The sequence below is a fragment of the Suricata suricatta genome, chromosome 10 (genome assembly GCF_006229205.1).
Source record: "Suricata suricatta isolate VVHF042 chromosome 10, meerkat_22Aug2017_6uvM2_HiC, whole genome shotgun sequence".
Lineage (NCBI taxonomy): Eukaryota > Metazoa > Chordata > Mammalia > Carnivora > Herpestidae > Suricata > Suricata suricatta.
In genome coordinates this window covers 55532198-55547430 of record NC_043709.1, presented here as the reverse complement: position 1 = coordinate 55547430, position 15233 = coordinate 55532198, and the positions used below count along the sequence as shown (strand labels likewise).

Below are 15233 nucleotides of genomic sequence, written 5' to 3'. Positions count from 1 at the left end.
CGGGAGCCGGGGAGACGGGGCGGGCCGGACTGGCCGGAGCCGGGGACAGGGCGGGGGGCTCGGCGCCCCCGGCGCCCGCGCTGCTCGTGCTGATCCACAGCGCATCCTGCCGGTGGAAGAGACGCTCGTGCCGCTTCTTGCCCGGCTCCTCCGCGCCTCGGGGGCTGCCAGGATCCCCGGTCTCGGCACCTCTGGTCCCGGGAGCGCCGGCTGCGGCCGCAGACGGAGAAGGCGGCGGCGGAGGCACCGACTCGAGCTTGACCAGGGTCAGCGAGATGAGGTAGGTCGTTGTCCGGCGCTGAAGAGCGCCCGCGCCCCGGCTCATGGGGCCCGGAGACCCCCGAGCTGGGGAGGGGAGGGGACTCCCCCGGACTGCCTCAGGGGGGCCCGGCCATGGGGCCGCCCTGCTCGCTGCCCCCAGCCCCCGGACCCCGCTGAGCCCCCAGCCCGGCTCCGCTGTCGCCGCCGCCTCCGCCGCCTCCGCTTACGCCCCCCTCCCATCACACGGGGCGCCCCCTCCCCATGCTCCCCGCCCTGCGCCCCCACCCCGTTGGAGCCCCGGGACCTTGGTGCTGCTCCAGGGAGGTGCGCCGGACCTTGCACCCCGGCCTGGGTGGGGGCGCCGAGATGGGCGGAGGAGGGCAGGAAGGACAGTAGTGGGGGCAAATAGGGGAGAGGGAGGAAAAGGGGGCAGAAAAGGGGGACCCGAGGCCGGGGGAGAAGAAGAACCGCTGCGGGGGAGGCAGGGGCGGGGAATGGGGACTCAGGGGACAGGCACCGGGGATGGGGGTCGGGGAGGGGGGTCTGTGGGAAGGTGGGAAGCTAATGGGCTGGTCTTGCGGGGGATTCGCAGGGGCGCGGGGAGGATGCTGGGGATGGAGATACAGGCGCCGGCGGGGGAGGAAGGAGGGAAGCCTTAGGGGGTGGGAACCCACGGGTCTGGGGTCTGGGAAGGAAGGGGCGTGAGATCCCGGCGAAGGGTCCGGGGGGCTCGCCGGGGCTCGGCTCGGTCCGGATGCGCGCTGTGTCCGGGCGCTCCCCTCACATTGAGGAGGAGGCGGCCCCCCGACCCCCCCACCCTATCTCCCCCCCAACCTTCTCTCCACCAGCTCCGCTGTCTGAGAAGGCGGTACAAAATCCAGGACTGGATTTCCCTCCCAAATCCTGGGCTGGATTTCCTCGAACTTGGACTCACCTACTCCAACAATCTAGCCCCCTCCCCTGGCACACCATGGTTAGGAAGCGCGACTGTTGGGTGTGGCATTTAGGGACCGGGGTAAAAACTCAGTTCGTGGGTGGACAGTCCGAGGGGGAAAAGGAGCGGATTTAGGGGGTCACTGTCAATTCTGGAGAAGTTGAAGTAGGGAAATCGGGAGGCCTGAAATCCCTTTCCCAGGACCCCTGGTCTCCCCCAGGTAATTGCACGCTGTTTCTTTACCCGTCACCCAGCCGCCTCACCCACTCCCACCCTCCAGTCTGCAATGCATTGGTGGGGCCACGACTTGAGCCCAACTGTCCCAAAGTGAACTTAAAAAGTGTTCCCTGGGGATGGGGACAAACATGGAATTTAGCCGGGTAGGAAGGAGGGGGGTGCCTTAGGAGGGGAGAGATCTAAGGGCTCCAGGAGCCCAGGCCAAAAAGTGAGTCAAAGGCTCCAGCTTGAGGTGGAAGGAGAAGGAATATGTCTACAGATTGACACCCCCCATACCAAAATGCATCCAGTCTCCATAGCAACCGTAGCTCCAAGAGTGCCTCAGAATCAGCGGGGATAAGTAGAGAGGAGAATCGTGTGTATGGTGGGTGGGGGCGATCTGCCAGGGGACTGGGGTTAAGGGAGGCACGATCCTCGAATCTGATTACCCTCTTGTGAGGTTTTTAGCACCCCTGAATACAAGGACCCCTTCAGTTGAGGTGGGAGGCAGCATCTTTTGGGTTCCCATTCCGTCTCCTGAGGTTATCAAGGTAGAGCTCTTTTAGAAGGTTAAAGAGAAGATAGAATGGAAAACGTCTGTCTGCTGTGTGTCTACCACCCTTCCAGGGACCCTGGAGTTCAACTCACTGTCCTCTACTCTGGGGAGAAGGCTGAAGGGGTTAGGCCCATGGAGAACAGGGGCTGAGTGAGACTTGGCAGGGATGAGCCTGAGTGGTGGGAGGCCTTCTCACAGGCTTGGAGACCTCTCCACCCCACCCCCCTTTACCCCCCCATACTCCCCTTTATCCCCCCACCCCACCCCACTCGGGGAGTCTGAACGTTCCCCTAATTTGGCGTCCCACCCTCCTGACGCAGCTGAGACTATATTAAGTGCTGTCGTGGGCGGCTCTAGGAGGCAGGAGCCGGCAGCGTGCTTGGCCTGGTAGGGGGTGAGGCGGGGGGGGGGGGGGGGGGGGGGGGGGGGGGGGGGGGGGGGGGGGGGGGCGGTACCAGGATGCTGGATGCCCTTTGTTTTCCCTGAGACCTGTACCCAATCCCTCTTGTTCCTGTCCTGAGGTCACCCCCTCTCTCCACCCCACCCTGGGATGACACCATTCACAGGACAGAAAACTCTTCAGTAGCCTTTTCTGAATTTTCTGAGAGGGTGAAGGAGTTTTGTTGATTCTGCCTTGATTTTCCTTCCTTCCTTTGGTGGCCTCAGTTTTCCTTGATGTTCAGTGGGAACAGAATCCTGACTCTTAGAGGAATGGAACAAATCGCTGATGAAGAGCGGAGTCTCCTGGGAGATTTCAGCCTCCACGCCTCCTCACTCCCTCCTTCTCCAGAGCTAAGCAGAGCTTCTCTACCTGGACTAAACCTTTTTCCTCCCCTTCTTTTCTTCTCTATTAGGGTGGGGCTTGGAGTTCCTCCCCTTGGAGGGACTCCTGCCCCCACTGGGTCTTTCTACCACTGAGGCTGTAGGAAAGGCACCTGCCAGCGGTTGTTCTTGGCAAAGGGTGGGGACAGGAGGGTAGAGGGCCACTAGTAGCCTCAGAAAGGCAATGGGAAGGGGATCAGACTGTCTCCTGAGGAACCTGAACCAAATGTTCCTTCCCCAAGTTATAGTCTGCAGTTGTGGCCTCTGCAGTCAGAGAGGTCTGGCAGGAGATATCCCTGGTGGAAAGAATGGCCTCTTGACACCCACCCCTCCAACCCTACCTCATGTAGGCAGCTAAGAATGGAACAGCTGGGAGAGACCAGGATATGATGAGAAATCTGCTTTTCCCAGACACCTTTCAGGGACAACATAGCTGGCTTTTGTTGCTCTTTCCCACCTCAGAGGTAATTGAGATGAGAGCAGGCTGGAGACCACTTCAGTTTCCACCGGTTCCATAGTGGTGGGGCCTTGTGGATTTGGAGTAGCTGTTCCTGCTGGGGCCCCACCACAGGACTGAAGGTTGGGGTGGGCAGGAGGATGTGGCGGATGGTGTTGCCATGGCAGCACTTCCTCCCTGTGTTGTCATCACTCGTTCTAATGGCACTAAGGAGGTAGAGCGGAAGGTGTGTGTGCTGGGGGTAGTGGGGAGGACAGGAACAGGAGCATGGGGAAGAGAGGGGACCGAAAAGGGTCCTGGGGACTGCTTTGCACTTTGGCTGTGCAAAGCATGTAGTATGAGTGGCAGTGTGTGGCTGGGAGCCTGACATTCTCTGCGTGGTGTATTTCAATGTGTGTGTGTTTCTCTCTACAGCTGGAGAACAAGAGGTCACCGATCCTTTGTGGGTCCTGGGAATGAACACATTATCCAGTCCCAGAACCTCCTGCCCCATGCTGCTTCCTGCTCTGGACTCTCCAGGCAGGGTCCAAGTCTACTATGGGTCTGTCACAGCCTCTCTTCCCCATGCTCACTCACTTCTCCATTGCCAAGAAGGTCAGCTCAGCAGTGACTTGTATTTTGATCCCCTGGGAGAAGGATCAGAATTAGGGAAACAGGGAGAATGACACCTCCCATATCTTTTTCCATCCTGTCCAAATGTATTCTTCCCCCGAGTCCCAGCTCCATCTAGAGGACTAGGAAGTGGCTGATTGAGAAGTGATGTATGACACAGCAAGCCCTTCTATCCCCGCCGCTGGTCCCCGAGACATCCAAGTTTGGAGCTCACCCTTCTCTTACCTCGCACGCTGGCCAGTGAGGCCTGGATGCTGTCCCGAAGCTCAGGGTCGCCCACCCGCTCTGCCAGCTTCCTGAGGCGGCTTAGAGACTGCCTGGCCACCTCGTGTCGTCTGACTTCTGCTCTCACTGCAGCTACAGCCAACTGCCTCTGGGCATGCATGTTGCCCAGACCTGTCTTGCCAGGTTAACAGCAACCTCTGGCTCTGAAGCCCATGACCCTGAAGTCCCCAAACCCCACAAGGCCCCTTCTGCTGTGCCCCAGAACTCCCCGCTCCTGCCCGCCCTTCCGTCTGTCGGCCTCACTTCCTGACTGGTGAGTTTCAAACCCACAGCCTGGGACAGCACTACCTCCTGCACCTCCCACCCCCTCTAGCGTCGGCTCATCAACTCTGCCAGCCAGCCCCTGCTATGATTTCCCAGCCAGGTAGATGGAGGGACCTTAACAAGCATCCTAGGGCCTCCTGTGGGAGGTGGCTAATTAAAATGGGTGTTGGTGCTAGGAGAATGTGGCAAGCCAGGCCCCAGGTGCAATCCCAAACTCTTGGTAACCAACAGATTTGTGTTGTCTCAAACTCTGACAGGAATGCATACACATTTGGTCTCTCATCCTTAACTGCCCTGCATTTCGGCTTACAATTGTACTCACCACCCCCTCTACACATCCAAAGAGCTTGCATACCTGTTTTGTTCCATAACCCTTCCTTAGTCAGCTGCCTCACTGTAACCACCTCCTGTTTTAAAAGGCCAAGTAGTTATGGGAAGAACAGGTTATGGAGGAGAACAGTAACTCTAACCAGACAAAAAAACCACCATGCTCTCTGTGCAATTACTTTCATAATAATTATCTATAACACTTAATAGTTTATGATGGTACTTTCAAATATATTGTTTTCATGACAGGCCCCAGGGGTGCAGGAAAGGAAACCAAAGCTCTGAGAGGCCAGTAAGAGGTGAAACAAATCTTTGGATCTAGGTCTTCTTTTCTTAAGGTTTTATTTTTAAGTAATCTCTACACTCAACATGGGTCTTGAACTCACCACCCTGAGATCAAGCATTGTACATTCCACTGGCTGAGCCAGCCAAGTGCCCTTATGGGTCTAGCTCTTCTGATTACAACTCTGATACAACTCTACACCCAACATGGGTCTCGAACTCACGACTCTGAGATCAAGCATTGCACAATCCACTGACTGAACCAGCCAAGTGCCCCTATGGGTCTAGCTCTTCTGATTACAACTCTGATACTCTTTTCACTATACCCCACAACCAACATGCTTGCCAGTTTCCCTTATCCCTGAGGTAAGGTCATTGTCTTGTCCTTGACTTAGGACCTGAAAGAGAAGAGGGCAGATGAGGAATTGAAGGACAGAAGGAAGATGCAGGGGAGATATTGGGGGGAAACAGTGGCTAGTGTGATCTGATCACTTTGTTTCAGGACTCAAACCTTCCTGGCCCTGCCAAATGTCTTTGCCTGCATATCTTCTTGATATTAATTTATGAAAGATAGTGGATTATAACTATCTGATTCTTGTACAGTTGGAGATAAGGGAATTGGGGTTGGGATTATCTACTAGAACTTGTAAAACATCCTGATTATAATAACTAACACTGAGTGTTTACTACATGCCAGGTAATGTCCTAAGCATTCTGCATATATTAACTCATTCAATTCTCATAACAACCCAAGAAGAAGGTGTATTGTCATTTATCCCCATTTACAGATGAGGAAACAGGCAGAGAGAGAGCTTAACTGGCCAAAGGTTACACAGCCAGTAAGTGGCAAAGTTGGAACCTATGCGATCTGACTGTAGCAGTTAAGAGTATTCCTAGAATCTAAGTACATACAAACTGAAATCATCCTGTGGGGTTGAAGGGAGGTTTTTCTGGTTTGTGTTCCCTTACTACAGTTTCTCTTGGAAAAGAAGAATTATGCCTTTTCCCATCTCCATGAAAAGCATTTATTCAATAATAAACCTATTGATCAACCTCTATATCCACCTTCAGAGTGAAAATGTGGAGACTCCCCCTTCCTCTCTTATTCATATTCCAGATCCCTCCCTTTGGCTTTTTTTTTTTTTTTTGAAGCCATGTGCTCTGAAGACACCGAGCACACTCATGTCTGCACTTGTGGCTTTGTCAATACAGAAGTGTTCTGGCCTGAGGCGGCTATTTTGCACGCTATATTCACACCCGGCTAGGAGAGGCTATGGGAGAGGAATATGTGTACTAGTGGACACACCTGCAAACGCGTGACGATTTGCTGGACGTTGCTGTGCCCAAGCCAGGGCTTCTGTGGCCAGGCTAAATAGCTAGATGTTTTGCTGCTTTGGGTGTTCCCGAGTGTGATGCAATAACAACCAGCAATGGCGTCATCATGAGGTCACTGCAGGACAAGGGGAAAGGGGCGGGGAAGGGCGCTCCCTCGAGGGGAGGAGCCCTTTCGCTCCGCCCTCCAAGCCGCACCTACTCGCTCTCCGGCTGGGTTTCTCCTTCGCGTTAGCTCTCTTCCAGCTGCGACCACAGAAAGCTCCGTTTTCAATCCGGGGTTTTGAAGTTTGGGCTCTGGTCCCTAATGAGAATCTATGGAAGCTCTACCCCTAGTTTTAAGTTTCATCCAATAAAGAACCTAAAGGAGGGGCCGACAGGCGGGTCAGTGACGCAATGCAGACTGATTGGCATTCAAGCCATCGACGTCCTGGATTAGCCCCGAGTTTCTCCAATCCAGAGGCAGGGGTGGGACGGTGCAGGCGCAGAGAATTAGGTTTGGCTGGACTCGATTTAAAGAGACAGAAGCTGTCGGGGTCCAAGAAGACGGTCCCCAAGACCCTCCCCCCAAGTCCTTGGGACCACTTGGGTCCCCAAAGCTGGGGAGATGGTTTGCGGTGGCTTTGCCTGCTCCAAGAATGCGCTATGCGCGCTGAACGTGGTCTACATGGTGAGGTTTTGGAGGTGGGGGAAGCTACAGCGCGGAAAGAGGAGTGGGGAGAATCTCTAGGGGACTTCCGGTGGGAAGAGGGTGTACGGGGGGGGGGTTCCGGGAAGATTCCCGGGAACTTCCGGCGAAGAGGGAATTCCAGGGGACTTCCGTGGGAAGAGGGGAGACTTCCGGTGACCAGAGGGTGTCTCTGGGGGGTGGGGGGATTGAAGTGAAGGCTGTGGGTATAAAGGCCAATCCCTCCCCGCTGTGAATTTGTTTCTCCCCCAATAGAAGTGATGGGTGAAACGACAGGTTCCTTTTTTATATTCAGACTCTACTAGGCCTGCTGCCCCCCACCCCTCTCCCAGCCATTCTGATCTCCGGTGAGAGCATACACCTCCTCTTCTTCGTTCACGCAAACTCAGTTCTTTTTTTGTCCAAGACAAAAAATGGCTTTTGGCTGTGCTGCGCGCTAGAATTTTTCTGAGATGTAACCTGGTCTGTTTCCTATAGCTGGTAGGCTTATTGCTCATTGGAGTGGCTGCTTGGGGCAAGGGCCTGGGTCTGGTGTCCAGCATCCACATCATCGGAGGAGTCATTGCTGTGGGAGTCTTCCTTCTTCTCATCGCGGTGGCTGGACTGGTGGGTGCTGTCAACCACCACCAAGTGCTGTTGTTCTTTGTATCCTGACCTTAAGTGATGGGGACACTGGGGCTCTTGGGAGGGCTGAATCAACTACAAGGAGTGTTGGAAAGAAGGGTAGACTCGAATGATCTTGGGGATAGGTCTCCTTGCCCTGCCCTCTTCCATACTTCATGAAGTAAGTGCTGACTTTATTGTATTCCGCTAACATGGTTATAGAAGTTCTATGAACAGAGATCAGATGGTTACTGTAGGTGCAACATAAAGGAATCTAGGCCTCTTTTTTCCCATAACTCTTCCTCTCAGTACATGATCATCCTCGGTCTGGTCTTCATCTTCCAGTTTGGAATCTCTTGCTCATGTCTTGCTATTAACCGAAGCAAACAGGTAAGCAGATGGCCTTTCAAGTACTTGCTCCCTACCCACCCCCCACCCCCCCGCACCCCCCCTTAACTCCCTCCCCTCAGTCTGGACCACTTTGTAGGCCTGCTTCCAGACTCTGAGCTATTTGCTTCCTCTGGGAAATCTGGTTAATTTTCCAGAAAAACCTGAGGTGGATTTTTATCATTTTCTCTATAATACACCCTTATTTCTGAGGGATGTTGACTCCCTTTGCTGGAATAAGGAAATTGAGGTATTCAAGATCAGGACATAGGAGGCTTCTTAAGGTTAGGAGCATCCAGTAACTTCCCTCTGCCTGTATTCTCCAGACGGATGTCATCAATGCTTCTTGGTGGGTCATGAGCAACAAGACCCGGGATGAACTGGAAAGAAGTTTTGATTGTTGTGGCTTGTTCAATCTCACAACCCTGTATCAACAGGATTATGCTTTCTGCACTGCAGTGAGTTGGTGCAGAGGTGGGACTGGAGGGGGGGGTGGTAGCAAAGTTAAGCACAATGCCCAAACTGGCAGATTCTAAGAGTCTGAATGGGATGGTCTCTGTCTAGCAGCTCTCTTGTTGTGTGCTGCCAGGGGGATGGAGGGATGGATACAAAGGGCAGAGAATTAGTCAAGTGAGATTTTACCTGTAGGATAATGGTCACAGTAATCTATTTTTGGAGCCCTTCACCATGGTGTTGGGATAGGGCAGCCTAGCAACTCTGCATCCTCCAAACACACACACATACATATTCTATCCTCAGATCTGCAAGAGCCGGAGCCCCACGTGCCAGATGTGTGGAGAAAAGTTTCTGAAGCATTCAGATGAAGCCCTGAAAATCCTGGGGGGTGTTGGACTCTTCTTTAGCTTTACAGAGGTAACATTCTCCGCTTCTCTCATCTACATCTGTAAGCTTTTCTCTGTATCTGTAGGTATTAGGTCCAGAGACTCAGAATTGGTGATGATCTCTTTCCCTTTGCTTTTTACAGATCCTTGGTGTTTGGCTAGCAATGCGATTTCGGAATCAGAAGGATCCTCGAGCTAACCCCAGTGCCTTTCTATGAGACTCTGGATCCTTCTGACTTCTCTCCTGCTCTCTGTTCTCCCTAAGCTTTTCTTCCTCCCTTAGGGAAAACTTAGGGTCTAGAGCCCTTTTTGCAAAAAAGGAAAGGCCCTTTGTCACACCCCCCAAAGGTGACTGAACAGCCAGGCTGTGTGCCTTGACATGTTCAGTGGGAGCAAGAATCTAAGGAATGAAGAGCAACTTCCTCCCTCTCTCCCAAAGTGGATATGGGAAGCTCCTGGGAGTGCATGAAATGGGATGGGGGTTGGAGTCATTCCTGGCTGTTTCCCCTTCTTTTCCCTTCCACATGCTGGACCACCTCAATACATCTTGGCCTGGCTCCAAGGGTAAATCAGGGACGGCCAGGAAAAAAACCATCAAGAACTCTTTCTTACAATAAGTAGGACCCAGTTAGGGGAAGTTCAGTGAATATAAAAATAAAAGCCATTTAAACTCTGTATTCAAAGAAGCAACCTAAGTGCCTTTTTTTCTCTTGTCAGTTGGGCTCCACTGCCTGCTTAGGCTCTGTGACTGACCTGGGGAGAATCTTTCAAGATTCTATAGTGAAGTTCCATCTTCCAAATGATTTTTCCAAATCCTCATATGGCAAAGCCCATCAGTGGAAGAAACATTTAAAAAAAAAAAAAGACTGTATTTGTTTTGTTTTGTTTTGTTTTTTTCGGTATAAAAAAGATTCCAATATAAAGATAGGAAAGGGGAGAACAAGGTACACCTTGGTGTATGGAAATCGAGGGTGGGGAGGGAGGGAGGCAGGGGAAGGATAAGCTTCAAAAGAAGGGTTGTGAGGGTAATGTCATTAAGGCAGCAAAATACTTTTTCTGAAAAGTTGGAGGAGTTTCCACAGCCTCAGAAGCTGAGAGCGCCTTCTCAGTTGAGGGGGCTCTCAAGTGTTCAAAGGAAGGGAAATGACACTTTTCCTTCTGTTGGCACTGCTGTAGCCCCTCCACCACTCACTCTGGGTTACCTTCTGCCTTTTGCAGATAAGAGTGCTGCAGGGCTCGAAAGGCAGAGATTCGCTTGTGTGGGTTAAAAGTCAGCATCTCCTGAGAAGTGGAGGCAAAAATCAAAAGACCGTGAAGAAAAAAAAAAAAAAAGACTTTTGCACACCCTTAATAATACTTAGCATGGCATATTTTCTACCTCCCTCTTTGGGGATGGCCTATTCACAGCAACAGTAAAAACTAGCCCATCCCCCAACCCATGCCCAAGTCTTAGGCACCGTGACAGTTTGGGTCCCTTTTATGCTGCTCTGTTTAGCACCCCAACCTTCTCTTGTGCCCGTGCGCAAGCCCAGTACCAGCAGCAGCTGTGCTCCAGACTCCTCCAACTCAGGCACCACTGACTGCACCGGACGCGGTCCTCTGGGGGAAAAGGCTCCTCGGGGCAGAGACACATCTCGGGGCCAGTCATCCTCTGGGGGCAGCCCGATCAGGCTATGGGGAGCAGGAGAACTCTGGTTAAGAGGGGCCTTCTCTAGCCATCTCCAGGCACAGAGGCAGTTGCCATCCAGGGCTCAGCAGAAAGATTCAGAATGGGAAATTCTTTTCCCCCATGCTGGCCACTTACTCAAAGATTTTGCCTAACTGGTCAGCTTCAGAGTTTCCACAGAACAGAGGCCTATGGCGAGAAAGGACACAGGGCGCAGTCATTTTCAAAGATCTGGTAATGGAATAATTCTTGCTAGTGGCTCAAAACAGAGGGTAAGGAGAATGTAGGGCAATGGAAGTTCCTAATTCCAGGCCATTTTGGAGTTCCTGGTTAGGGACAAAATGGTCAATAGTATGTAAGTGAAACAAGGGGCAGGGAATGGATGGGGTCTATGACTAAGAGAAACTCAGGATACTTGGGTCCCATACTTGCGACGAAACATTTCCGCGAAGATACAGCCAACGCTCCACATGTCCACGGGTGTTGCGTAGGTGGACTGCAGAAGAACTTCCGGAGCACGGTACCAGAGGGTAACAACCTAATGGGAATGAGAAAAGTGGATGAAGATCCTACAGGTTACCACGAAACACAGCTGCTTAACTAAAGTCACAAAACACAAGACTTCTCAATGGCTTCAGTCAACCACTCCCCTACCCCCACCTTTCTACTGACCACAGGTGTAAGTGCCATCTGATAGCTGTAGATTCTGGCCAGGCCAAAGTCAGCCAGCTTGACTGTCCCACCACTTGTCACCAGAATGTTCTCTGGCTTCAGATCTCGATGAACGATGCAGTTGGCATGAAGGAAATCTAGGCCTCTTAGAAACTGGCGCATCAGATCCTGGTTTGGAAGTGGGGGGAGGGGCACAGAAGAACTGGCAACTAGGCACCACACCTGCAATCACAACAGGTTCTGCCACAAAGATCTCAATGTACCTCTTGGTGTCTACCCACCCTACCCACCTTGATAGTCTCCACTGGCAAGCCTGGTGGGGGGGCCTTATCCAGATATGTTCTTAGGTCTTGGTCCACGTGCTCAAACACCAGGGTCACTTTGGTCTCTCGGTCAGTTCGGGCAGTGGCACAAACATCCATTAGCCTGGCCATCAGACAAATGGTCACTTGTACCCAACATGGCCTCCCCTACTTCCTCAGGGTCCCCACTTCTTTTCTGACCACCACTCCCCATCTATAGGTGACCTTTTCCCCTTTACTACCCACTCCCAACCCTCCACCTCTTCTTACCGGACAACATTGGGATGTTCAAAAGCCTCCAGCCGCCTCAGTAAGGCCACCTCACGAACTGTGCTGATGGGAAGGCCCCCGCCAGCACCTCCTCCATTAGGGACTCTCACACTCTTGAGGGCCACAAAGTGGCCACTGTGGGGATCCCGGGCCTTATATACCGTTCCATAGGCACCAACACCAATCTCAGCTACCGGCTCATATCGAGGAGTAGCCATTCTCAGATCAGAGGAGACCCTACAATCACAGAGACTCCTGCCATCGAAAATCCCTTCCAGAGTTCAGACGGCATATGCCTGCAGCAATGAAGTGACTCCCACAAAAGACATTACAAAGACACCATCACCAGCATCCCGTCCCTTCCCCAATCTTCCATGAGGGTGGCCCCGCAGGTAACACAATGACCCTAACCCCAAGCCCTCCAGCCACGTGAAGCCCTAAAACAAAAAAATCCTCTTTCTTTAAGACGGACCATCGCGCCCCGCACAAGGTCGATCTCACACGACACACCCCCTGCATCGAAGACCCGACATCCAGTCCCTAAAATTACACCTCCATACGATCACAAAGGAACAAATTACACCCTGCCCCACTTCCCGCCCTCGAGCCATCCTTCCATAACTTGGTCGCGTAGGAAACCGTGCAGGACGAAAATGGTCCCCATTCCTGGGAAGGGTCTATACTTACCTCACTCCGTCCTGGAAGCTGCGGGGGCGGCCCGTTATCGGGGCCCCGGAGCCAGATCCTGCGGCGCCATACACTCGAGCTGTGTCCGGTGCAGCTGGACTCTACGGGCCCGACCATAGACACAGCCTGCAAGCTAGAGAGGCCCCCTTACCCCCACCCTCACCATGTGACCAGCTGCCAAAGAGGCGCGCGGAAACTGGGGGGGCGGGGCGAACGCCGGACGTTCGGGGCACGTACAAGACACTCATGCGCAGAGGGGCAACTAGGAGAGGCTTTGACCGGGAAGGGGGCGGGGAGGAGAAAGGGGCGGAGGAGAAGTGGTAGCCACGTGATCTGTTGCTATCACACGTGACCGCTTGACACAGCTCTGAGGGGCAGAGGTGTGGTTACGCCGCGGGGCACGTGACTGACTGCCAAACCGTGGCGGGGGGAATGGGGAGGGCTGGAGGAAGACAAGAGAGGGTGGAGTCCAATGCGGTGCCATGGCAACCTGGGCCACCCAGATCCCAACTCGGGGCTGCAGGCCGAGCTTGAGAGCTTCTCCAGTATCCCTACACCTCTCTCACTCTCTATATGGTGGTCTGGCGGGGAGGGGGCGAGACGTGGCGTGGTTGCCTTTCTGCTTTGCTGCCAACGGAAAACATACTCTCGTTTGTGTCTTTGTTTCATTCATTCACTCATTCAACAATTTTTTACCGAGTGCTTGCCTCATGTGTGTATGCAGGGTTTTTGTTTGTGCGTGAGTTTTTTTGGTGTCTGTCACTAGCCTTTTAAAGTAGCGATGAGGCTGTCTGTAAAGATGCAGCCAACAGTGCGGTCGTATAAAACGGAGTAGACAATACCCACCTGAGGGCAAAACTAGGGTTAAATAACTGATGGAAGGAAGGCAGATTAATGCAGTAACCCAACAGAAAGAGTGGCAAGGTGATGCCCTCCTCTCTTCCCAACTTCTACCCCTTCCTGAGAGTGTTAAAATAGGAAGTGCTTTCTGGCAGATAAGTTATCAATGAGCAAGAGACAGGAATGCTTAACCTTTAAGGTTTTTTCTAGCACTAAGATGCTAGGATATATATGTGTTTGTATATATGTGTGTTCATATGTGTATATTTTATACATTAGATACAGCAGCAGGAATGGACAAAGAAGTTGCCACCACCACCACCACCTCAGACCATTGTATGAGAATGATTTGTGCTCTTCTACAAATCTTGTGACTCCTTGTTTGGGGTCATTCTGCTTCTCTCTTTTCCCCAGTGCAGCTTTTCTTAGCCCTTGCTCCTACCCAGAACACAGACTTTTCCAAAAGGCCTCTTATGGCAGACACCTAGGTAGACATACAGGTTTCTCTGACTTTCCTCGTCTTACTGGCTCTAGCTTCCTTATTTTATCTCCTAACCCTTCAGGGAAATGGAATAAGGAGGGAAGGAGGATCAATGGTCTCATTTGTGAGAAATTGTCTCAAATATGAACCCATTTTATAACTCTTATTTGCCACTCTTTCTACCTTAACTTCTATTCTCCTTAACCATTCAGCAGAGAATGTAAGAGTTCAGGCTTGAGATGAATATAAACTAAACTCCAGGGCAAAATGGAATACAGGTCAGTACAGATTCCCCTTCTTTGCATTCTGGCAGTTGTATAGCTCTGGGCCCTTGCTGCCAAGGGCAGCTGGGACACCGGAAAGAAAGTCCTCAAGGTCTGAACTGGGTAAGGGGCTTCTGAGGCAAATGCAGGGACTGGTTGGTTCATAAACCTTCTGGCAGGCAAAGTGTCTTTAGAAGTCACCCTCTCTGTTGCTCTGGGTTCCAGCCTCCTTTCTGATTCATGCATTCATCCATCTAAAGCATTTGAATCTTCATAAAAGCATTACTCTCCTTAATCACTTTTATTGAGGAGACTTAGTTTGGCAGTCTGTCCCTGGTTCCATACCTTCCCTTCTGTTAATTACTCTTTTACTAATTACTTTTTTTTTTCCAATGCGTTTGACCCAGTGGGTTCCCATGGAATCCCTTTTCCCTCAGCGTTGGAGAGAGGGGATCTAAGTGTAAAGCAGAAATAATGGGATGAAAGGGTAGAACTGGTCCTCAGGGTCAAGGCCTCCATAAAAGCAAAAGTAAAGAGCTGTGTGTGCCCATGTGTGCAGTATTCACTTCAGTGTCGTGTGGTGGGGCAGGAGGGTACCAGGAAACACGCTCTAATCCCTTTAGCACTCGTCTCCCTTCCTCACTCACCTCCTCACACATTACAATTACATACTTGTGTTTCTCATACCACCCGAATGCATCTCTTACACACGCATCGGTTTTCCACTGTCCCACACCATGCACACTTTCCCGTCTTTTGTGTAAAAGTGTCTATTGCTTGAGTCCAGCTCCTGTTCATCTTCCTCACACCTCAGACCCTTGCATAGCTCTTTTTTTGCACACTCCTATCTTGCACAAAGCTTCTCCCTCCCTGGTGCACCTGCGTCTTTGACCACTCACCTTGCATCCTCACCCTCTTACCAGCTCCCGACCCCCATGAACACACCTATTCCCCTACCCGGGTGCACACTCCCCTTCCTTGGCCACTCCCCTCCTTCCACCCTCCCCCAGGCTCGCACACTCGCCCCCGCCTCTGGGGACACCTGCTCGTGCCGGGCAGGGCGGGGATGCGCAGCCGCGGCCACTTCTCTCCCGCTCCCCGCCCCGCCCCTCCCTCCATCCCTCACCGGCTCCCCGGCGCCCGCCCCGCCCGCCCCGCCCGCCCGCCGCTCCGGGGGGGTCTCC

The 15233-nt window shown here is 52.6% G+C and overlaps 3 protein-coding genes and 1 long non-coding RNA gene across 7 annotated transcripts in view; 1 reads left to right on the top strand and 3 right to left on the bottom strand.

The window, feature by feature from the left end:
* AGAP2 (ArfGAP with GTPase domain, ankyrin repeat and PH domain 2) overlaps positions 1–437 on the bottom strand; it is an 11756-nt gene extending 11319 nt beyond the window's left edge. The window contains 2 exon segments of the mRNA XM_029955899.1: position 1; positions 4–437. The exon segment at position 1 is cut by the window's left edge and continues 788 nt beyond it. Of these exon segments, the coding sequence (XP_029811759.1) occupies position 1; positions 4–325 (323 nt within the window). The 5' untranslated portion in view covers positions 326–437.
* Positions 188–9554, top strand: TSPAN31 (tetraspanin 31). Of its 3 annotated transcripts, none has more exons than XM_029955904.1 (6): positions 188–280; positions 7514–7681; positions 7949–8029; positions 8353–8484; positions 8786–8899; positions 9012–9554. In XM_029955904.1, the coding sequence occupies exons 3-6, from the start codon at positions 7952–7954 to the stop codon at positions 9084–9086; spliced, it is 399 nt and encodes a 132-aa protein (XP_029811764.1). In that variant the 5' UTR covers positions 188–280; positions 7514–7681; positions 7949–7951; the 3' UTR covers positions 9087–9554. The 3 variants fall into 3 exon arrangements, with proteins under 3 accessions (XP_029811764.1, XP_029811763.1, XP_029811762.1); XM_029955903.1 differs by lacking the exon at positions 188–280 and adding an exon at positions 6566–7018 and having other exon boundaries at positions 8353–8500; XM_029955902.1 differs by lacking the exon at positions 188–280 and adding an exon at positions 6581–7018.
* LOC115305668 lies at positions 2551–4173 on the bottom strand. Its single transcript, XR_003914919.1, has 2 exons — positions 4084–4173; positions 2551–3452 (listed from the first exon to the last, which is right to left on the bottom strand). It is a non-coding gene; the product is annotated as an uncharacterized LOC115305668 (long non-coding RNA).
* Positions 9555–9739: 185 nt separating the features above from the next.
* Positions 9740–12698, bottom strand: CDK4 (cyclin dependent kinase 4). Of its 2 annotated transcripts, none has more exons than XM_029955900.1 (8): positions 12466–12698; positions 11779–12015; positions 11497–11632; positions 11195–11374; positions 10963–11072; positions 10673–10723; positions 10404–10539; positions 9740–10149 (listed from the first exon to the last, which is right to left on the bottom strand). In XM_029955900.1, the coding sequence occupies exons 2-8, from the start codon at positions 11994–11996 to the stop codon at positions 10057–10059; spliced, it is 924 nt and encodes a 307-aa protein (XP_029811760.1). In that variant the 5' UTR covers positions 11997–12015; positions 12466–12698; the 3' UTR covers positions 9740–10056. The 2 variants fall into 2 exon arrangements, with proteins under 2 accessions (XP_029811760.1, XP_029811761.1); XM_029955901.1 differs by having other exon boundaries at positions 11207–11374; positions 12466–12692.
* Between the last annotated feature and the right edge of the window lie 2535 nt (positions 12699–15233).